Here is a 24,580-nt window from a genome sequence, read left to right as displayed (position 1 = left end):
TCAGTGGGTCACTTTTCTCCCTTTCAAAAGGAGCATAAAAGACATTGAACTCATCCAGTGAAGATGTGCATTGCCACTTAAGCTACCTACTTTGCTAGTGTGCAAGTTGTTGTCTGTTTGTGGCTCCAGCTTAGTTCAAAATTGTCTCGATGGCATTCAGTAAGTAATTCCTGGACTTCTTGTATGACACTGTCAGTCTTAAACACCATAGATTAGCCCTCAGCAGAGTACGAGTCTCCTGATTCTTCCAGGGCCTCTGATTGGGAAAGACTCCGAATATTTGCATAGTTATGCACTCATCTAAACATTCCTTACGAAATCAATGATGATTGTGACATATCCATTCAGGTCCGTTGATGAATCTTTGAACATGGCCCAGTCTACTGATTAACAGCTCTTCTTTCTCCCCTGAAAAGTACTTTGTAGTCCTCTTTGCCAATGCCATGCTCTTCTGTCTGTCTTTAGGCAGGAAGAAGAAACACTGCCATGTGGTCAGATATTTCAAAGTGTAGGCAGAGGGATGGTGGTGTATGCTCAAGTGTGTTGATAATTATGCCATGAGAGATGTGCGGCTATAGTAACTTTAGCTAAGGGTTGAGTTGGAGGGCAATGATGGGTTTCCCACCAGGCCAGATCTATTCAGTGCTGTACTCCAGTATAAATCTCACTGGTGAGGTAAGTTTTTTCAAAGTATTGAAACTTCCTTGTGACAAAGGAGGTGCAGGAGTATTCCTTCCATTCTCAAAAGCATGAACTATTATGCCAATTGTGGTCCCATTCTGCCAAATCCAGGGGCAAAGTGGCACTGCATGACTTTGTTATGCTGTAAACATACAGTAAAAAAATAATTTACCTTATGATTTTATCTGAAGAAAAGAAATTTAATACATACTAGACCAAGTGGACCCATTTGTGCCCAAACCTCTCCTGCATTGGTGTATCACCCTTTCCTCCCCCCTCCCCAGCCCCCCTCCCCTGCCCCCCTCCCCTCCCTCCACACCCCTTCCACTCCCCTCCCCTTCCCCCATTCCCCCTTCCCCTCCCCCAACCTCCCTTATCCTCCCTCCTACCCCCTCCCTCCTTCTCCTCTCCCTCCTTCTCCTCTCCCTCCACCCCTCCCTCCCTCCCTCCCTCCCTCCCTCCCTAGGAAATAGATTTAAACTTTAAAATGTGAATAACTTTTAAAATATAACATCGATTTAAATGAAACTTCTTCCATTAGCACCAAAGGGACGACAGTGAGTAAGGTTGGCCTAAGATTGTCGCGCTATCGTGTACCGTTTTGGCTGTAGTTCAGGAACAAACAAACAAACTAGATTTTTAGTATTTAGATGTATCATATCATATCATATCATATATATACAGCCGGAAACAGGCCTTTTCGGCCCTCCAAGTCCGTGCCGCCCAGCGATCCCCGTACATTAACACTATCCTACACCCACTAGGGACAATTTTTACATTTACCCAGCCAATTAACCTACATACCTGTACGTCTTTGGAGTGTGGGAGGAAACCGAAGATCTCGGAGAAAACCCACGCAGGTCACGGGGAGAACGTACAAACTCCTTACAGTGCAGCACCCGTTGTCAGGATCGAACCTGAGTCTCCGGCGCTGCATTCGCTGTAAAGCAGCACTCTACCGCTGCGCTACCGTGCCGCCGTATGCTGCACAAGTCAGTGTAATACGTAGAAATAAAAAGAGTGCATGCTGAGCCTAAACCATCTCACAGCATGCACTGCCGCTATTTGTTTCAATTACTGCTTTTAAAATGTAACCGTAGCCTGCTAATTTAGTAAATGTTAATAAAAGCTCAATTCCAGTTTCCAACTTTATCACATTCCTAGCAAGGTAGCACATCTATACCATTAATTAACGATTGTACGCTTGTGTATCAGCTTTAATTTAATGGGGCTGTTTTAAAACAATTTCTTAAAGCCTTGGTAGTTCTAGTTCTGAAAATATCAACATGATGACGATTGTAAAACCATTCCATATTCACTTTCCAGCCTGAGCCACAGGGAAACAAGGATTCTGTTTGATACTGGTTGATGTTTTTTACCCCAATAGCGCAGGAACGTTGAAGCCAATGACACTTGGATAACAAAACATTACAGGAATTAAACTTTGTGTTACCATTATTAGCACCAGCCAAGGCACTTAATTGTGCAAAATCTTCAATTGTCCATGTTACTCATTAAACTGAGCAAGTGTCTGGTACAGAGCACTGGCATGTTTGATTTTCTTGTTTTTAGACACCATCACAACAAAGCAATGTTCATGACAGTGAACTGGAAGATTTGTCTCCAACTAGTCAGTGGAGTTCGTATGCATTGGGAAGGAGGGATGTGCCACCAGAGAACATGATTAAAAAGGTTAGAACTCAGAGGTGGATTTAATTTACAGCCACCTTATGTCATATATGTTGTGATTTCATTCTTGTTGCTTGATGTTTCTTTGCATTCCTGATAGTGTATTCAATTTCACTTTGTCATATGGTGAGTTTAACCTATTCATGTATCTGTTCTATGTATTTTTTTAAAATAAATAGTTAGTCTGGTATGTTTATGAACATGTGTTTTTTGAACACCATAAAGTCCATTCCAGCAAGAGGGATGATAATTTCACACTTGAATATTTCTGTAGGCCTTGAAATTTTCTACTGTCAGCCTTCATTTGAATGGTACTAGTCAACCATTTGCCCACTTCCAGTGGAAAGTGGAATTAGTCCAATTCGGAATAAACTGAAATCAAGCAGTCACCAAATGTTGTAAGAAGACTGATTCCTTCAATAAACAGGCAGGAATATGTGGGCCTCATCTGGCACCAAAACAAAGGTGCTAAATTATGTGTAGGGAGGAACTGCAGATGACAGATACAAAACCGATGACAGATACAAAAGACGGGATTAACTCAGCGTGTCAGGAGATGCTGCCTGACCCATTCAGTTACTGCAGCCTTTTGTGTCTGTCTTTGTGGTAAATTATGGATTCAGTGGGAAATAGATTTGCTTTGTTTCAACTTTTCCCTTACTCTATTCCCACTGACTGAGAAGTTAAAATTGCCTCCAATATATTGAATTAATCCTTGGCCACTGACAGAACAAAATTAATTTTCTATGCTGAATTGTTTAGATTTGTTTTTAAACATCGGCACTGTCATTTCAAAGCAAATGCTAAAATATTACACAAAAGATCCAAATCAAGTTTTACAGTAACTTCACTGTAATAATTTAAATGATTACAGAACTTAATCCTCAGCTTTAAGCAACTTAGTTCTGTTTTATAGTATCTGATATTTATTCAGCTTCACTTTTCTAAGTTCTTAACGTGACATTTTTAAGTAAAGTCATGTGAAAAAAGAATCTTCATTTATACCATAATTGTCTGGATTTTGCCAAGTAGGAATCACTGCTCTCATTTGCAGCTGAAATGTATTAATATCACACAGTTCCCTGTCCTTATCTGGATAGACAACCTGCTGGCCAAGATTGACTCGAATCTGAGCAAACAGCAAGACCTTGCACTTGACAAATTATCATGTCATATAATTGGGCAATTTCAGTGGGCCAGAACCTCCCAAGGAATTCCTTTTGATATCAGTAAAATCCCCAATGTTGGTGTCTGTCAAAGATCACAAGAATTCTTGATTCTTTTGAATGTCCTTGACATTCAAAAATATTTTTAAAATTATTATGAGTGGATGATTTTACAATTAAACACATTTAATAATAACTTTTTAACACTTAAATTGTTAAAATAATTCCAATATTACAGCTACCACAAATAATTAAGAAAACACTTTATTCTTTTATTTTGTTACATCAATAAAATCCCTGTTCAAATGAATGGGCTCACAGACATTGCGCCATATTAAATGGCACAGGATCTAAGTGCAGATTCTTTGTGGAATTTTAGCCACTTCCTGCTACATTACTGGACTTGAGCAGAATCCATTGGCAGAGCACAGCTGGAAATTGCCAGCAGGGCTTAGACAATTAATTTATGTTTCTCAACATGTTGTCATCTATGAAGATAAACGCGGGCACTTTGTTGTGGAACTACTATCAAAATTTGCACCTTTGTATTTCTGATTATAAATTGGACTGCAAATGTCCTCAGAACTGATCTTTCGCCAATACAATATTTATTTTGGAAAATGTAGTACATGATGAATTTACGTTAGCAGAGTGGGAAAACAAAGCTATTCTGATCTCAGATTAGCTGATGATTCATCTCCCAACTGTATGCTTCAAATGTCTACTTAATTTGCATCATAAATTCTATTGCAATTTCACATTATTTGTTGTGTATGAAGTATTTTGGAACATATATTGAGAGATAGTGCTAAATAAATAAATACAAGTTGCTCTTTCATTATCAGATTTTTTTTTAATTTACACTTTGATTCATACATGGAGTCAGAGGATGTAGGCACAATACTAAACGCTTTGCATCTTTGTTCATCAAAGAGGACATGGAGGACAGTGCGATTGGTAATACTAATGTGCTGTTATGCTGTTGGCCTTGCCGAAGCTGCGTGGGGTAGAAATGGAGTCAATAGAGGGAGGTTGCTTTGTATGCTGGTCTGGGTTACATCCTCAAATTGCTGCAATTTCTTGCTGCCTTGGGTGGTGCTGTTCCCAAACCAAGCTGTGATACATCCTGATAAAATGCTTTCAATGGCGCATCTGTAGAAGTTGGTGAGAGTTGTTGGGGACATACCAAACTTCCTAAGCCTTCTAAGGAAGTAGAGATGTTGGTGTGCTTGGTAGTTACTTCAATATGGGAGGTCCAGGAGAAGTTGTTGGTGATATTGACTCCTTGGAATTTGAAGTTGACAACCATCTCTACTTCAGCGCCATCAATGCAAACAGGGGTATGTGTACTGCTTCGCTTCCTCAAGTCAATCACTATCTCCTTTGTCTTGCTGGCATTGAGAGAAAGGTTGTTGTCTCGACAGCAAGACACAAGGTTCTCAATCTCTTTCCTGTATTCTGTCTCATCATTGTTTGATATCCAGCCCACAATGATGATGTCGTCTGCAAATTTGAAAATTGAATTAGATGGTTGCACAGTCATGGATGTACAAGGAGTAAAGAATGGGGTTAAGAAAGCATCTTTGCAGAGCACCAATGTTGAGGATTATCATAAGGATGATTTATCCCATATCCTCATTGATTGGGGTCTGTTGGGCAGGATGACCAGGACCCAGTTACAAAGATGAGTGCTGACACCAAGTCCCGCAAATTTGTTGATAAGCTTGGATGGTAGAAAGGTGTTAAAGTCAGACATGTAGTTTATGAATAGGAATCTGACGTGGGTGTCTTTCTTATCCAGGTGTTCTAGGGATGAGTGAAGGGCTAAGGCGATGGCATCGTCCATGGACCTGTTGTGGCAGTAGCGAACTGCATTGGGTCAAGGCCGCTGGATAGACTGGATTTAATGCATTCCATAACTAGCCTCTCAAAATATTTCTTGATGATGGATGTCAAGGCCACTGGACGGTAGTTGTTTAGGCATGAGATCTTGCTTTTCTTTGGATGATGGTGGTCTTCTTGAAGCAGGTGGGTACCTCAGATCGGAGTAGGGAGAGATTAAAGAAGTCCACGAATACTCCCGCTAGCTGGTCCGCGCAGCTACTGAGGACATGGCCAGGTACTATTTTCGTGGGTTTACCCTCAGGAAGGCTGATCTAACCTCAGTAACAGTCACCCTCGGGAGAGGCACACTTGAGTCTGAAGGACCAGGTGTCGCCGCCCTGTTTGCCTTCTGCTCGAAGCGAGCATAGAAAGCATTCAGCTCATCAGGTATGGACTCTCTATCACCAATGATGTTGCCTGACCTCGCTTTGCAGCCAGTTATCTTATTTAAACCTTGCCATATTCTCTGTGTGTCCGAGTGATCTTACTAGGACTCAAGTTTGTTCCTGTGGATTTTGAGCAGTGGATTTTAGTAGGGCTTTTGAAAAAGTCCCACATGGTAGGCTGATAAACATGGGAGCCATGGTGACTTGGTGGTTTGGATTCAGATCTAGTTTACTCATGGAAGACAGGGATGTGATGGAAGGGTATTATTCTGGCTGGGGGAGCTATACCTCTATTTTTTTGTGATATATATAAATTACTTGGATTTACATGTAGTTATGTTTGTTAGTTAGTTTGCAGATGATGCCAAGATTAGTGGAGTTGCGGATTGTGAGGAATCCGTGTACAGCAGGATGTCAGTCAGCTGCAGAAATGGGAGATAGAGCTTCATTCAAGCAAGTGTGCGGTGTTCCACCTTGTGAAGTTGAATGTTAGGGTAAAGTATACAGTAAACAGCCAAACCTTTAATAGCTTTGAAGTACAGAGGAATCTTGGAGTCTATAACTCCGAGAGTGGCAATATATGTAGATAGTGTTAAAGAATTTGCATGATAGGCTCGCATTCATCAGTTGGGGCATTGAGTATAAGAGTCAGAAAGTCATGTTGCCGCTTTATAGGACTTTGGTCGGACAGCATTTGAAGTATTGTGTACAGTTCAGGTCACCCTGTTACAGAAAAGATTAGGAGAATTTGGAGAAGGTGCACACGGGGTCTACTAGAATGCTGCCTGGATTAGAGGGTATTAGCCAAAAGGAGAGGTTGGGCAAACTTGGATTCAAACTTTAACACTCTGGAGCATCAGAGGTTGAGATGAAATATGATAGAAATATTTGAAATTATGAGAGGCGGATAGAGTGTACTGTCAGAACCTTTCTCCCAGAGGGGAAATGTCAAAGACTAGTGGCATAGCTTTAAGGTAAAAGGAGCAAAGTTTAAAGGAGATGTGCGGGGCAAGTTTTTTTACACAGAGAGTGGTGGCTGCCTGGAATGTGCTGCCTGGGGTAGTGGTGGAGGCAAATATTATAGTGGCATTTAAGAGGCTTTTGCATAGGCATGTGGATATGCAAGAAATGAAGAGACATAGATCACATGCAGGGAGAGGAGATTAGTTTAACTTGGCACTATGATTGACCTGGACATTGTGGGTCAAAGGCCCTGTTCATATATTGTACTACTCAATGTTGTTTGTGGTCTATGTTCAAAAATGTTAAATATCAAACATATATTTATAGGGTTAGACGCATGTCAATTTGTTGGGAAAATACAGATAGATGTGGTTTGGAGACACAAGAGACAGCAAATGTTGGAAACTGGGGCAAAAAATAAACTGCTGGAGGAACTCAGCCGGTTTAGCAGCATCAGTGGCAGCAAAGTAGTCGATGTTTCAGGTCGAGATCCAACAAAATAGAGGGAAACAACCAATATAAAGAGGTGAGAGTGAGGTCTGGGGCTGGCAGGTGAGATCAGGTGAGGAGAGATATGAAAGGCATATGAAGCCAAGTGGAAGAGGAGGACGAGTGGAGTTCAGATAGATGGGTGTTGGTAATAGGTAGAGACAGATAAACAGAGACACAAAACGGGGCAGATAGAGCCAGGTGGGGAATGGGAGGGGGGAAGGTAGAGAAAGAAGCTGGAAGGTGATGCGGAAATTTACCACTTACCAGCTCTGCCTTGCCCCTATGATACTGACTGTCTCCCCTTTCCACTGTCAGTCTTGATGTTGGGTCTTAATCCAAAAGTTAACTGCCCCTTTGCTGCCACAGGTGCTTCTCGACCCATAAACTTCCTCCAGCAGTTTTTTTCAACTGCTTGTTTAACTGCATTTTGTAACATGGTCTGGTCTGTAGGTGATGGTCTAAAAGCACTTAGCTCTGACTTTATTCTTCTTGAAGTCATAGAGCTATACAGCATAAAATCAGGCCCTTCAGCTCACCTTGTCCATACCGACAATTTTTATTGTGGACTAGTCCCATTTACCTGCATTTTGTGCATAGCCTGCTAAGCCCTTCTTATCCATATATCTGTCCAAATGTTGTTGAAAAAACATAATTGTATCCACTTCTACAGCTTCCAGAGAGTTGTGAATTTGTGTAATTCACTGCCACAGAGGGCAGTGGAGGCCAAATCACTGGATGGATTTAAGAGAGAGTTAGATAGAGCTCTCGGGGCTAGTGGAATCAAGGGATATGGGGAGAAGGCAGGCACGGGTTACTGATTGTGGATGATCAGCCATGATCACAATAGCGGTGCTGGCTCAAAGGGCCGAATGGCCTCCTCCTGCACCTATTTTCTATGTCTATGTTTCCACTGGCAGCTCATTGCAGATATGGTCTACCCTGTTAAGTGAAAATGTTTCACACAAGGTCCCTCTTAAATCTCTCCCGATGTGGCCTTCAGTACATCAGCAAACCCGTGTAGACATGGCGACCGTTTGCTTCCATATTTCAGTCAGCAAGACAATGATGATTTAGAGCTAGTCCTCCAAATATGTGCACTCGCAAGCATAAGCTGCAACCTGGAACTTTACTGGGGTTCGAGTGACCTGAGTTCTGAGGGAGTGTATTGATTGTTGATTTTTATTGGGATATACCTTTTTGACGTCTGGGCATGCTTGTTTGTGTGTGTCTGTACAAGATCAAGTGTGCTCTTGCTAAGTAGCATCTAAATATGCATACCACCAATCTTTAGACTGTTAATACCGACAACAATAAAGCATAGGGAAACCTATCTTATTAATGAAGGTGCTCAAGGTAGCCACAGCCTTAAAACAAAATTATAAATCAGGTAAAACATAGAAACAAGGAACTACATAAAACATACATTCTCTAGGATCTCACTGTGAACCTTTATTATCAGATGTCAGTGTTGCACAGAAGGGGCTGATTAGTACTTGCCTTACTGTTGCTGATGTCAGGCCCATTCTCTCCCTTATTTCAGTCAGCAAGACAATGATGATTTAGAGCTCGTCCTCCAAGTGTATGACTCCACTGTGGGAGAGACTGGAGCTAATCTTCAGAACTAATAGTAAACTATGCAACCCAAGGAAAACATCAGGTAAAACATAGAAACAAACTGTAGATCTTGAAATATATCTAAAATATTTCTTGACAGAACAATTGTAAATTTTCACAATACATATTTAGTCTCAGAAATGATTTCTCCTCCATCATCAGTGGCAGTGCTGTGAGTGGTACTGTTATGAGTCACATAAATGCCATTGCTGTCACTAGTTTATGAACAGATCCAATTCTAGTTACAAGCCCTGTTGCAACTGTTGCCTCCATCACTCTAAGGATATTCCATATTTAATTCTCATGGTTCAGACTTTGAGTCCTATTTGGACTTTCCTATTACTCCCATCTCACCACAATGATTACTTTATTCCTCACCAAAGTACATAACAATCCTTGCCTTGTGTACTGAGAGTAAATGGGCCGACTGCAGTAGATTTTATTGAATATATTCCACATCAATCACTTTCTCACACAGACTATTCCCTTTTTACAGGCATTATTTTTGTTTTAAATTAATTGAACATTCTATTTTTGCTTCCTGTTCTCATTTTGATTCCTCATCTTAATCTTAAATTATCAGTCTTATCTTCGGCTTCTTGAGTCGATTAAGCAACCGTTCATCCTATTAATAACAGCATAAAGATCATAGTTACAAATGTTCTAAAGGCATGCTGCTTCTAATAAATGCACCTTTATTCCAAATAAATTATCCCATAAAACTGATAGCTTCTTTAGGAAGTGTGGAAATAAAGACAACGTATTCACTAAACAGTTCCTGTTTTGCAGTGTGATATATTCAAAATTTGGATATATATACACTTTAGAAACTGCCTATATCTCCAGGTTTTGATGTCATCGTCACTTAGGTCTCCTGTGTCCTTTTTTTTCTTTTATCTGTCTGTGTAAGTTATGATTGTCCTTTACAGCTTCCTGAATCTTTGCCTAATGGGCTGAATTACCCACAGGCAGGTAGCCACCCTCATCAAGGGCAGAGTGCATTAGGGTCAACACAAAGCCTACAGCATCGATCCAGGGAACAGCAATATGAAGGAGCTGTGTCGAAGGTGACGCTTCAACAGTATCAAAAGCCTTTGCAGATGGCCATTTCATCGACGCAGAACCTTCCCACTGCTCGAGCAGCTCAACCCAGCAGATGTCTAACGAGTGTTAAAGCACAAAAAAGTACAGAAAGCTACCAGGAGCAGGTAAAATGGCTGTCTTGTATACATGTCCATATTAAGAAAAGATCAGCTAAACATTAAGTCTGTAAATAAAAATCCTGAAGATTCAGTGGGTAAATTCACTATTTTGGTCCTCATATCAGATGGTTAGTATTCTGACTTCGATGTTAAAGCAACAAGCCACTATCAGGAGGTGAAAAATTAATATTTATTCTTTTGTGAATTGCTGGCTATTATCTAACTTGCCCGCAAGTTAAATGTCCAGGCCGAGATCAAAAGTCGCCTGTGGTATCAATTTAAAAACAGTAACTGTGAACAATATTTCACATAAATCCTAGAAATGCTGTTGGACAAAACTCAAGGTACACAAATGTACCCAAAGTACTAATAACCTAAACCAAATGTATAATTGTGTGGAACAGGATTTAAGTGAGGCAAGAAGGGGTTTGGTTTTAGCAAGATGCACAAGGGAATGATGCTGATGGTCTCACAGATCTTGTGGCAAAAATTATTAAAATATGTTGGATATGACATACAGGTTTAGGAGCAACTTCTTCCCCACAATCATCTTAAATACTACAATCTCAAAATAAGCTCTGAACTATAGATTTGGGGACATTACTTTCTGACTTTGCACTAATATTGTCTATTTATTTGTCTATTTTGATTTTTTAAAATATATATACTGAATTTTGTTTTGGTGTTTATTATGGGTTTTATAGAGTACTATGTTCACACATCTGTTGTGCTTCTGCAAGTAAGAATTTCATTGTTCTGTTTTGAGACATTTGACAATAAAACAATTGACTCTTGATTAAGAGCAGAGATGCTGCTTCGTCTGACTGTTTCCAGTATTTTTGGATATTCAAATCTGAAACACTTTGAGGTTTAGGTTTATTATTGTCACGTGTACTGAGCTACAGTGAAAAGCTTAGTTTTGCATGCTATCCAAATGGATCAGATATACTATGCAATCAGTTCCAACTCAAGTACAATACATAGAGCAAAGGGGAAGATACAGAGTGCAGAATGTGGTTCTCAGCATTGTAGCATAGCAGTTCCTTAGACCAAGTCCAATGGCCTCAAAGTAGAGATGAGTCAAATGGTACCCTAGCTTATGGAAAGACCAAGGTGTGGATGCACCCAGTATACTTTCTATGCTGCATTTGTAGTAATTTGTACGAGTCACTGGAGATATGCTGAATTTCCCCAGTCTCCTCAGGAAGTAGAGGCGTTGGTGTGCTTTCTTGATGTGCCATAGTTGGTCTATGATGGATCATTGGTACTATTAACGCCGAAGAATTTGCCTGTAGTCACGAGTGTAAAGCGAATATACTAAGGGACTGAGAACACATTTTTAAGGGGTGTTGAGAGTTAATGTAGAAGAGTTGTCACCTATCCTCACTGATTGAAGTCTGTGGGTCAGAAAGTTGAGGATCCAGTGCCAGAAGGGGAAGCTGATTGATGGGTCCTGGAGTTTGAAGATTAATTTGGATGTTGAAAGCAACAATATAATTGATAAACTGCAGCCTAATGTAGGAGTCTTTGTTGTCTAGGTGTTCCAGAGATGTGTTTAGAGCCAGGGAGATGATGTCTGTTGTGGACCTACTGCAATTTTAAGCAAACTGTGTCTGGAAAGCTGGAGTTAATATGCGTCATCATCTGTCTCACAAAGCCGTTCATAATGGTGAACATCAGAGCCACTGGACAGTTATCATTAAAGAATGCTGTTATCTTTCTTCAGCACCGGGATAATGGTGGTCTTTTTGAAGCAGGTGGGGACCTCAGAGTGGAGTAGTGAAAGGTGAAATATGATCAGAATTGCTTGATTCTATTGTAAACAATGGACTTAGCAACTGATCCCTTACAAATGATCACCAAATAAACTCCCTGATGATTAATTTAAGCATATTGTCATTACAATATTTATACCAAAATGGTCTTCATTGATGTACTTACACTAACCATGATGTTTTTGTTTTCTTTTTAAACTCAGTTTTGCGTAAGAATAGAGAAGAACCCTGGTCTTGGCTTCAGTATAAGTGGAGGAATAAGTGGACAAGGGAATCCATTCAAGCCATCTGATATGGTAATCTGAAACAAGACAATAAAATGCAATTGCAATTTCCGTGATAATTTATCGACTATAGTAACACTGCCTTATCCTCCATAGGTTGATGCCAGCCATCAAAGGATGGGCAGAAGTCAGCTACAGATGGTAAAGGGAAATGGTGTAAGTCAGCAAAGCTGGGTACTTCATTAACAATAAACAGCATGCTTTTTATTACTCCACAAATTGGGAATAATGTTTTCTACATAATTAAGATTGAATTATTCTATCAAAAAATTAACAACATCAAAAAACCTCAATTGGTTAGCGTACAGCCTTTGTAGTCGAGTTTATTTATTTTTAGCATCTTGCCATCCAAATATAGATCACAATTTGTGCCCTGAAGTTAGATTATCGCATTAATATTACTTTAATTCTGTAGGATAAAATCACCTGACCTACGTATAAATGAATGAGCATTTGGGAGAATAGCAGAATGGATATGGTGTGCTTGCCTTCATTGGTCAGGGCTTTGAATATTGTGTCAAGAAAAGTAAGCTTTGGAGGTGGTGCATTTACCAGATTGATGCTGGGATTAGAGGGTAATAGATGTAAGGAGAGTTTAGATTATCTTGGAACACAGGAGGATGATGGTGTACAAAATCATGAGAGGAATAGATCAGGTAAATGTACAGAATCTTTTGCCCAGAGTAGGGGAATTGAGAACCAGAGGTCATAGGTTTAAGGTGAGGGGGGAAAGATTTAATAGGAACCTGACGAGTAACATTTCTTTTTTACACAGAGGGTGGTGGGTGTATGGAACAAGTTCCCCAAGGAGGTAAAGCAGGTATTATGGCAATGTTTAAGAAACATTGATACAGGTACATGTCTAGGGTAGTTCTAGTGGGATATGGGCCAAAAGCAGGCAGGTGGGACTAGTGTACATGGGGCATGTTGGTCAACATGGACAAGTTGGGCCAAAGGGCCTATTTCCACGCTGTACGCCAAGACTCTATGTTAAGTTCCCCTCAACCATCAATGTTTGGTATGATACATGATAGAGGGATAGAAGGTAGACACAAAATGCTGGAGTAACTCAGCAGAACAGGCAGCATCTCTGGAGAGAAGGAATGGGTGACGTTTCGGTTTGAGACCCTTCTACAGACTGATGTCAGGGGAATGGGCGGGACAAAGATAGAATGTAGTCGGAGACCGTAAGACCAGTGGGAGAACAGGGAAGGGGATGGAGAGAGAGAGGGAAAGCAAGGGCTATTTGAAGTTAGAGAAGTCAATGTTCATACCGCTGGAGTGTAAGCTACCCAAGCGAAATATGAGGTGTTGTTCCTCCAATTTGCACTGAGCCTCACTCTGACAATGGAGGAGGCCCAGGGCAGAAAGGTCAGATTGGGAATGGGAGGGGGAGTGAAAGTGCTGAACAACTGGGAGATCAGGTAGGTTAAGGCGGACTGAGCAGAGGTGTTCAGCAAAACGATCGCCGAGTCTGCGCTTGGTCTTGCCGATGTACAGGTGTTGGCACCTGGAACAGCGGATACAGTAGATGTTGGAGGAGGTGCAAGTGAACTTCTGCCTCACCTGGAAAGACTGTTGGGGTCCTTGGATGGAGTTGAAGGGGGAGGTAAAGGGACAGGTGTTGCATCTCCTACAGTTGCAGGGAAAAGTACCTCGGGAGGGGGTGGTTTGGGTGGGAAGGGACGAGTTGACCAGGGAGTTGCGGAGGGAGCGGTCTCTGCGGAAAGCAGAAAGGGGTGGAGATGGGAAGATGTGGCCAGTAGTGGGATCCTGTTGGAGGTGGCGAAAATGTTGGAGAATTATATACTGTATGCGACGGCCGATGGGGTGGAAGGTGAGGACAAGGGGGACTGTCCTTGTTACGAATGGGGGAGGGGGAGCAAGAGCGGAGCTGCGGGTTATCGAGGAGATCTTATTGAGAGCTTCATCTACAATGGAAGAGGGGATCCCCCTTTCCTAAGGAATGAGGACATCTCCGATGACCTGGTATGGAAAACCTCATCCTGGGTGCAGATGCGGTGTAGATGGAGGAATTGGGAGTAGGGGATAGAGTCTTTACAGGAAGCAGGGTGGGAAGAAGTGTAGTCTAGATTTTAGACAGTAAGACTGGTGGGAGAACTTGGAAGGGGGAGGGGATAGAGAGATTTTTATTTAGATAGTAAGACTAGTGGTTTTTACCAGTTACTCCAGCATTTTGTGTCTACCTTCGATGTAAAACAGTATCTGCAGTTCTTTCCTACACATAGAGGGAGAGAACGCAGACAAAAGATTCATTGGACAAAGCAATGTTCTAAAAATGGAAACCAGCAATTCCAATGATGGCTAGGATATGGATGTGTAACCTTTCAGTCCAGAAACTCTCAGCAATGGTAAGAGGCCCATTATTTTTAAGATAGCCTTGAATGCGAGCCTGGAAAGTAAAAAGATTAAGTTTATATTTAGGTTCCTAGCCACTCACACTGTGGAGCTTCCATGCCAGTAATCTGCAGAGATGATGCACCAATAATTCTGCAAGATGATTCAGATGGAACAATGAATATTGTTTTGATGCATGAATCATTAAACAGAAATATAGCTCAGTGAATTAAATGGATTTTAAAAATTCCGAATTCCTGAAACAAACAAACATAGTTAGGCCATCATAGTATTTATTGTTGAAAGACTTATGGGACAAACAATTCTCATTTCATAACTTTCAATGATTTTAAAGTCAAAATATCACCTTGCATAAACTCATGGACATCATTGTCAGGGCAATAGTGTAAGTGCAGAAAATAATGTCATTAAAATAAGTGGTGACTAAAAGTGCCCAGGTTTTGTTCAGCACTTCTCGGCTCAGCCACTTCTACTGTGTAGGGGGCAATTTTCTTACAGCTTAATTCTAAGTGGCATTTTTGAAATTATTTTAACATTATTTAAGTATCTTTGGCAGCACAGCAGAGCAAGAACTTTTGAAGAAAATCCAATCTCTTTTACTTGCCTCTCCACTACGGACTGTTACTCTTTTGTATTAAGTTACTACAGCATTGAATTCTATCAAATGGCAGATTTGTTTCCATGCATCAGCAATAGGTGATCATTTGGTTCATTCAACCAACTCGACCCTACATGTGATTCATGTCATATGGCTTACACCATCACCACTTAAAGTTCATTTTAAGGACTTACTATCTGCACAAATGACTTCTTTATGGATGGTTTTCTTGGCCCCTTTTAAAGATGTGAATTAATCCAATGTAACCATCTTCTCTGGATTTGGGACCTTGCTTAATGTTTTTGAATTCTTTTCTTGCTCCCTCAACTTCAATAGTTTACTTCTCCCTTGACCACAATGTTTTATTATTTTACAGATTTGAATTATATCTCTCCTGAAGCAGCTTTTGGTCATTGAGCCTTAGTTTATAAGTAGCTCTTAAAGCCCTGAATCATATGGCATCTTTTTAATTGACATCCATTTGTTTCTAATGCTTGTTGAGATAAGGTGACCAGGATTGAATGCTACACTTCAAAATACCTTTGAATTGTACAAGATTAATATAACATTTCATTCTTTAGTCAGTGCACAACCATTCAGCTATCTGTCTTCTAACTTTGCTCACCCTAATCAATGTCACCGGTTTGGCAATATACTATCAAATAGATTTAACATTATAAGCACTTGGTCATACAGCATGGAAACAGGCCCTTCGATCCAACTTGCCCACCCCGGCCAAGATGCCCGTCTACACTAGTCCCACCTGGACGCATTGGGTCCATATCCTTCTAAACCTTCCTTATTCAGGTGCTTTATTGATAATTATTTCAGGCTGAACATCTGCTTGTACACATTACTACCAAAATAATTTCCTTTCTGCCACTGCCCAGAACAATTCTTGAATGCTCAGAATGTTCGATATTTATTACCTTACTTTTTCACATCAGAATCTGTTATCTCAGATAGGTTATTCCTCAAAGATAATGAAACTCCTTTCTCACTGTTTCTTCCCACTGCTTTCACATTACTTAAGTAGCTTTCTGCTAACTTTCTTTATAACTTTTTTTAATAATTGGCTTCATAAGGGAATTAATCAATAGTGTTAATTAATTCAACATATCTGGAAGTCTAAAGAGGAGGGAACTCAAGTGATTTGTATTGTGACTCATTTTGCACTTCTAATTGTTGACTGCAAGTTACTACATAGATAAACAAACACAAGGCAATGACCAGCAAGGAAAAAAACAGCTTTTTTGACAATGGAAAATACAGCCAGGTTATTATTCTTTGAATTTCTTGTAATAGTCTTCTTTAATTACTTGATGTGTCATGAGGAAAGGCAATACATACAAGGAGTTGTCATAGGAAATGTTCATGATTCATGACTGGTGTATGAAGATCTATTCAGATCTTGAAAACATAAGTGCCATTTAATTTACTGCACTCGCATTGTATTATTAGCAGATCCAAAGTTTGTTGCAACAAAAAATAAAGAGAACTCACCATCATATTGTCAACATATTTCTATGAAAAGTCATATTTCAATAGTTATAAATTTAATCTAAACACAAAAGGAATTTTTTTCTTTACTATGCAGATGTTAGTTTGATCCATTTGTGGCTCTCTTATTTCTCTACAATTGTTCAATAAACATATTTTTCTAAACTTTAGAATTGCCAGAGCAGGACCCGGCAACATTCTATTTTGTACAACAAATTTAAATTTGGACAATTCCAAGATCAAGTACAGATTACCGTAACTCACACAAGTCCCTCTACTATACCAGTTTTTCAATTTCTACTGTAGCAAAACTGCCTCACTCCAAGTGAAATAGAACTTTTAAACAAATCTCATATGAAATAAAAACATAATATGGAATTATGCATTGTAAGTCACTTTCTTCAATAATAAAGTCAATCCATAACTGTCTCTCTTGCTTCAACAGGGCATCTTTGTTACTAGAGTGCAATCTGATGGGCCAGCATCCAATCTATTACAGCCCGGAGACAAGATCCTCAAGGTGAGCTGAAGATTTGGGAATTACCAATTTGTTATGCATATCCAACTGGCAATTTATTTGACATAATAGTCCTACAAAAATTTAACTTTTAATATCAGTTGACGATGAAGTCAATTCCAGATCTGAAAGAAAAATGGAAATTAACCGCTACAAGCCAAAAGTTTTAATCTGTATTTTTGTACCTGCAATTTAGATACAAGAACAAATAGTTCAACACCAAAATTAGCAGAGTAGTTAAAAATTAAATCCGACATGGCATACTGGTGACAGTGATTAGGGCGAAATCAGAAAATAATTGGCTGAATGGTGGTGAACTGGTTAAAGTATGGAAAAGTGAGTGCTGGTTTAAAGGACTAATGTTTCAGGTTGAAAGGAGGTAGAAAGTGGTGTTCCATTAGTACTAATATGGGAACCTATCGCAGGATTCTTTAGCAGGTCTGGAACATAGACATCGAACATTTTGGTTTTGAAAATTCTCACTCCTGCACTGAACTCCACAGGGAGCGCATAATTTGGCTCGCCAGCAGCAAACCTGATTTCCTAATTCACGTGCCAAGGTGTGGACAGGGGAAAAAAACCCCGCAAATGCTAGAGTAACTCAGTGGTCAGACAGTTTCTGCAAACATGGACAGGTGACGTTTCTGACCGGCACCTATCTTCAGACCCGATCCCGAAATGTCACCTATCCATAAAGATGCTGCCTAACCTGTGAGTTACTCCAGTACTGTCTTTTTTTGTAAACCAGCACTTGCAGTTCTATGTATCCACATGAAAATGAAGAAATTGAGTGAAAAGGGATAAGGATGACAAATTTTGACACGTTTACTGATACTCTCCTGCCAAATCAAGCCGAATGACAGAAATATGGACATCTTGCTATCAAAATTAGATGAAACTAAACTGAATTTATTTGGGTAGGAAGGAACTGCAGATTCCAAGTTTACACCATAGATAGACACATACTGCTGGAGTAATTCAGTGGGACAGGCAGCATCTCTAAAGAGAAGGAATGGGTGATGTTTTGGGTCGAGACCCTTCTTTAGACTGGGAATTCATTTGGGAATGTGATTGGGGATGCTAAACATGAAACATATGGGGAGGCTTTCAATAACTTGCGGACTTGCCGGTCAACAAGAAATTAACTTTTAATGGATAAATATGAGGTGATGCACTCACTTGGAGTAAACAGTCTTTGTTAGTATTTAAAATGACCCTTATCACTAGGATATAAAATTCAGAAGTAATGTTTAACTTCAGTTTCTAAAAAATATAATCTGCAGTTCCTTCCTACCCAAATAAATTCAGTTTAGTTTCATCTAATTTTGATAGCAAGATGTTCATATTTCTGTCATTGTAATTCAAGAGTATTTATTTATGTATCAGACTGTTATTTATTGAAAAACATGCCACTTCGACAATTAACTAAAATAAATTCACAATAAAAGCTAATGTCAAAGAAACTATTGGATTGTCGTAAAAATCTGTCTTGTTTACTAATGCCCTATTAAAGCCACAACTCTTACCAATATGGCCTGTTTTTGACTTTGGACCTGCAACTGTGGCTGATGCTGAATTGACTTCTGAAAAGGCTTTGCAATCACCTGGTTCTGGGGGAAGGGCAATAAATGTTGGTTTAGCCAGCGAAAATCTCCATCTTGCAACAGAAAATAAACTGAGGAATTATAAATTTGGATTAAGTTTGAAATGGCTTTTCCTTAGAATGGAGAAGATTTAGAAGCATCTTAAAAAGAATATAATGTTTTCAGCTGCAATAACAATAACACCAGTTGCCATGAATAAAAGAATAATTACTACAAAATCACAAAATGAGAAATGCCTTTAATCAGAATGTAGAGCTTACTGCCACAGAATATACAATAGATGTAAAATAATAATTAAAATATAACAGATTATAATGAAAGTATAACAGACTCAAAATAAATTTGAAAGGAAGAGAATTAAATGAGAAAATAAGAGGTGTTGAAGGACTGAGATGCAATAGTTGAGACACGTCCACTTTACAAAATTAAATTAAGCTGATAGAGAATTGCAGTTGGAGGGGTCGGGGGAGGAGGTGTAGAATGTTTAACAGTGTTACATGTGGTACTCATTCATACAGCACAAAAACAGTACAGCACAGAAACGGGCCCTTCGGCCCGACTTGCCTATGCTGACCAAGATGCCTCGTCTGCCCTAGTCCCACCTGGCCGTGTTTATAGTCATCGACCAATAAACTGCCAAATTTGAGTTCCATTAGGACCAGACTACCTCAAAAACCCAAGTTGAGTTCCAGCGATTGTGAGGTTAACTGCCTAAAGCTAAAGCACCTAGTCAATAGATTATTGCTTGTTTCCCCAGTTATTGTTTAAACATTCATGTATTTTTGTTTTGTTGTAGGCCAACGGACATAATTTTATACACATGGAACATGACAAGGCAGTTTCGCTTCTTAAGAGTTTCCAGAATACAGTGGATCTGATAATCCAGCGTGAGGTTTAATTGATTTTTCTGTAGAAAAATGTTTAACCAACAAGATTAAAATTCTTTACTGCAGCTTCCTGTGTGAGGAAAGCCAGGCAATTTTTTCCAAATTTTTTTGCCAATTGCTGGACCAATGGCGACACTTGTGCCAAACTTATTACTAAGATACTTATCAACCAGTATTACAATGTTTAATATTTTATCTTCACAAATGAATAATTTATGAAATTGATGTTTATGTGGTGATTTTTCAGCCAGTGAGAGGTTGTGAAATGGCAGGTCATTCGGTGCAAATGTTTCTATATATTTATTACATATATCGTTCATTTTTGGAGTAGATTTTTTTTGTCAAGTATCAGAGCACCAAAAGCATATACAGGTCTTTCGGAATTGCACCACCATTAACACTGCCTCAAAATTGTACATGTCCTTTTTTGTATAAAGCAAAAATGCATCAACAAATGCATCAACAAATGCAAATGAACTGAGAAATTTAAAGCTATTTTCTTATCAATAATTGAAAGAGAATTTGGATGTGGAGGGTTCAGCAAATGATGTTATCTGTTCCATAAAAAAAATCAAAAAAATAACAAAAAATTTGGAAGTGTAAGATGCTTTTATATACATCCATATAAAGGGGTAAAAAAGTACCCCTGTTTTAAACTGCCTTTCTTTGAGAAATTCTAGATATGGAAAGAATGTTGGAGCAGAAGGGAAAAGTAAAGTTTATTTAGAATACCACCGCTAATATTTATTTCAAAAGTAACATTGATAAAAGCACATCAGCATGAGCAAATTACTCATGAGACATTTGTTCTTTTTGAAATTTAAGGGAAATTTAATTTGCATGTGCATTATAATACCCCACATGCATGTGTGCACATGTACCCTGCACCAGAACTGAAAAGGTACCTTCAAGTTGTTCATTTGAAAACAGAACATAACCAAAATGTTGCAATTGTCCTTCAACAAATCTGTTCATCTTGAGAGAAGAATGAATGTCTGCAAAATCTCAGGTTGTCTCATTTCACTGTCATATTTGATTGAATTTAACAAGCAACATAGAAATGATGTTGTCCATAAATTGAGTTAAGTACAATCATCTGGGCTCTTAAGATAAGAGCAACCAACGATGCAGACAATATTTTTATATATATAGTAGGGATATTAGCATTCAGGTTAATATGTAAGTTTCAATACTGCAGCCATTCACATTTTACTGTTAAAACAATTTTGCTTTTCTCATTCATGATATTTTTAAATTTTTAATGATGGGGAATCCATTAATCTCCAGTTAGGAATGTTATTTTCTCATTGCATTGAAAGAAACAATGTTTTATTTTGCTTTTTTAAAATCTTTCAGAACAGACAGTTGATGTGATGGGTTTCCTTATTTGTATGGTATAATTCGGTTATACAAATATTACGAATTTGAAAATATATAAAAGTTGGCACTCAAAGCGGTTAACTGTTGATCTATACATTTCGATACTTCAATACTTAACTAAATTTTCAATTGGAGTTTTTTGACAAATGTCAGTTTATATTGTCATACAAGAGATATAATTAAAAATATGCAACTTTGTGAAAGGGAGGAATTTAACTATTTTTACAACATCACTTGTTTGCTAGATCAAGATTAATGAAAGATAATTCATGTAATTAATTTGCAGTGTATTTTAAATAATCTAAACCAATATGCAGTACAAAGGTTAGATGTTGGAAAATTAAATATAAAAAAAATAATCAAGAGTTAAACTTTGCAACAGCACCCAAAGTAGATAATTGGTTTTGCAAGTTTCAGGTTAGAGATATTGAAATATTACGACAATTGGAATGATACTTGGGTTTTACTGAAATAATCTAGTACTATTGAATTGTTACTACTTGATTTTGCGAAAACATTTATATTCATGCATTATTGCCACTTTTCTCACATGGTCCTCATTTTCTTTTGAAATTCAATATCAACATCAAATCTCTTAAAACTTTGATGTTTAATCCCCTTCTGTTGAGGCTCTCATAGATTCAGAATTTCACATCACACTGGTGTAGTGAGCTTTGGAACATCAGTTAATAAATCCCCCCCAAAAATCTAGAACACTGGAGACTGCTTGGCCCATCAAGTCAGTCACAAAAATTATACTATTCCCATGCAGATAATGACAGTACAAGTAGGCATTCAAGTACTATTAAACATGTTGAAGGTTCTGCTAAGGGTAATGGGTTCTTCCTATTTATTCTAGGCATTTTAATACATTTCATTTAACATCTTCTGTTAGACCAGCTTATCCGATCTTTCCTCATGATGATATTTTCCAGTCCTGGCTACAATCTAGTTAATCTCCTCTGCATTTTGCACTGCAATCATATCTTTTCTGTACTATGATGACCAGAACTACACATATTACTTAAGTCATGGCTGAACTTGTGTTGCTTACAATTCAAGTGTAATATCTCTACTCTCATGTTCGTCATCCCAGCTAATAACATATTACACTATACATGCTCTTTTAATTATAATTGATTTGTATGTTACATGAACAATAGGTGCAGGAATAGGCCATTCAAGCCAGCCCCGCCATTCAATTTGATCATGGCTGATTATCCATAATCAGTTCCTGCCTTCTCCCCATACCTTGAAGGGATGTGCAAAATTCCTTAAAAGGTTCCAAAGCCTCCTTTTTATTGTATATTTTCTTGTCTTGTTGCATTTCCCCAATATAATTATCCAATTAAATTTAATTTACCATTTTTCTGCCAACTAACCAGATGACTTATACCTTCCTCTAGTTTACTCTTCACTGTCAACTACAATTTGTTTTAATAATTAAATCCAATATTTTCAACTTTTTGTTTTTCTTATATTTCTTCATTTCCACTAAAGATGTGGGGCAGAGAATTCATCACCTCCAGCTAAATGCACTGAAATGTCCTCAAATTTCTCATAATAAAAATTGATTATCTCATTCTGTATCTTTTTGGGCTTTTAACATAGTGCGAGGGAAGTATAATTTAAACAGTCATTTCTGTTGAAGCTCTTGTAGACTAATTATATCTTTTTTTATTTCATATTCCGCCCACACCCCCTTTGGCTCCATTAAAAGTTCTTTCTTATTTAATAATGCAGTTTTGTAACTCAACTTCTAACTTAAAGTCACACTTCCAATTTTTCTTGGTGGCTATTTTGAAGAATGTTGCCAAAAAAAAGAGCAGCAAGGAATGTTGTGCTCTCCACAAAGTGAGTTCCAAACTTAGATCACTGAAACATTAAGAGTAAAGTGTAAAGAGAACCTATTTGTACAGGTTATTTGCTCTTAGCCCCCTTGCTGTTTGGAATCTGGGATAAATCCAACTGCAATACAACATTCTTGTCAGATTGTAAGAGAGAAGAAATCCTAGTTTAGTCAACATTCTATAGCTGTACGTGGATAAAGTTTCCATCGTGCATGAGACAGAAGGAAAACAATCCTCAGGCCACATTGTTTGATATTACAGAGCAGGTTACATTGTAAAAATGAACCCGTGTAAATTCAGCTTTGTTGATGTAAGAGAAAACAATCATTTTTCTATGTCATAATTCATAAATAAGAAAGTATGGTAAAATTTAGTCTACTGCAGTATTTTGTAAATAATTGTCAACAATGGCATTTAAATAACTTATCATTTAGATTGTGAATGTAAACATTTGCTTCTGCAGTCAAAAATATTTTAATCGAATTGAAAGCTGCTTTATGTGCAACAAAAGACAAAAAAAAGTTGCAGGATTTTACCGTTTTTAATTTCACAGACTCTAGTGAAGTTGACAAAACTTGTCTGTTCAAATGCACATAAAAGTCTATCCTTCCAATTTTATTTAAGAATCAACAATTTTACTGGTGTATATCTGTGTTCAAAATGCATTTTGCATACTCTGTACATACTTGGGGAAATGTACCAGATTAAAAGGAACTAAACTACTCATTTCCAATTTGGGTGAAAGTAAAAACAGAGCTATTTTTGGGCTTTGAAATTCTGGGATTTTTTTCTGTATTCAAAAGAGTGAATAATGTATGAAGTCTCTTTAATGAACAGATATTGATTTAAATTGTCACACATTTGTAAATAATCTCTTTGCTGAATGGATTTATCATGTTAATGCTGTATTGCATAAGTTTCATTATCGGATTTCATTGTCTGTTTTTTTAAATCCCAATTTTTAGGTTGAATTAATGAATTCTTAATGTATTAATGCTATTGTCAAAATATAAAACTGTGCTAATGATTTGCATTTCTGGAGCAGGTAATTTTGATTTTTTCATTGTCAAACACAATCTATAGCTTTCATAGGAACAAAATTCTATTTCAGACTTGGGCAAGGATGGGAGTCGATGGAATATTGATTCAAATAAACCAACAACCAATTATATTTTTGAGATGCATTTTTCTGCAGTCAGTGCTTTTTTTGTGCACAAAAAGATTCTGGTCCACACGATTAATAAACATATGTCACATGGCTGGTAAACAAAATAATGACATGAACTTTTTAAGAGGTGCCGATTTACTGTACCGGCACGTACAGTCACAAAAAAAGCACTGCTTGTAGTTATCAATAATTGAACTCCAAAGATGTGGTACCAAACACCAGACCATGATCATTCCATGCCTGATCCTAACACTCTGTCTGGACTTATCAACCCTCAACCAGGCAAGTATTGCAGTGCAAATTGAGAAACGGCAGATGCTGAAATCTTGAGCAAAACACAGATTGCTGGAGTAACTCAGTTGTCCGACCCACTGAGTTATTCCAACACTTTGTGTTTTGCTCATGTATTAGACTGCTACACATGTATTAAACATGTATTAAACATGGAAACAAAATCTGTGCAGAAAACTCAATTTAATTTACATGGCTTAATATCACACCACTTTATCCCAAACAATCAATAGAAATCAATATTTAATGTTGTATTTTAATCTCTTAAAA

General features: G+C 38.2%; 1 protein-coding gene across 15 annotated transcripts in view; it reads left to right on the top strand.

The window, feature by feature from the left end:
* Positions 1–24,342, top strand: part of lrrc7 (leucine rich repeat containing 7) — a 266,336-nt gene extending 241,994 nt beyond the window's left edge. For 6 of the 15 annotated variants that reach the window (XM_078407361.1, XM_078407365.1, XM_078407358.1 and 3 more), the window contains 6 exons: positions 2,254–2,373; positions 9,805–10,083; positions 12,056–12,148; positions 12,233–12,292; positions 17,059–17,133; positions 19,531–24,341. In XM_078407361.1, coding sequence (XP_078263487.1) covers positions 2,254–2,373; positions 9,805–10,083; positions 12,056–12,148; positions 12,233–12,292; positions 17,059–17,133; positions 19,531–19,632 — 729 coding nt within the window. In that variant the 3' untranslated portion in view covers positions 19,633–24,341. Of the gene's footprint in view, positions 1–2,253; positions 2,374–5,337; positions 5,399–9,804; positions 10,084–12,055; positions 12,149–12,232; positions 12,293–17,058; positions 17,134–19,530 lie in introns of those variants that run through there. The other 9 variants (XM_078407364.1, XM_078407363.1, XM_078407368.1 and 6 more) reach the window with 4 other exon arrangements.
* The last annotated feature ends 238 nt before the right edge of the window (positions 24,343–24,580 follow it).

The sequence above is a fragment of the Rhinoraja longicauda genome, chromosome 11 (genome assembly GCF_053455715.1).
Source record: "Rhinoraja longicauda isolate Sanriku21f chromosome 11, sRhiLon1.1, whole genome shotgun sequence".
In the NCBI taxonomy this organism is placed as follows: domain Eukaryota; kingdom Metazoa; phylum Chordata; class Chondrichthyes; order Rajiformes; family Arhynchobatidae; genus Rhinoraja; species Rhinoraja longicauda.
This window is presented reverse-complemented; position numbering and strand designations above follow the sequence as displayed.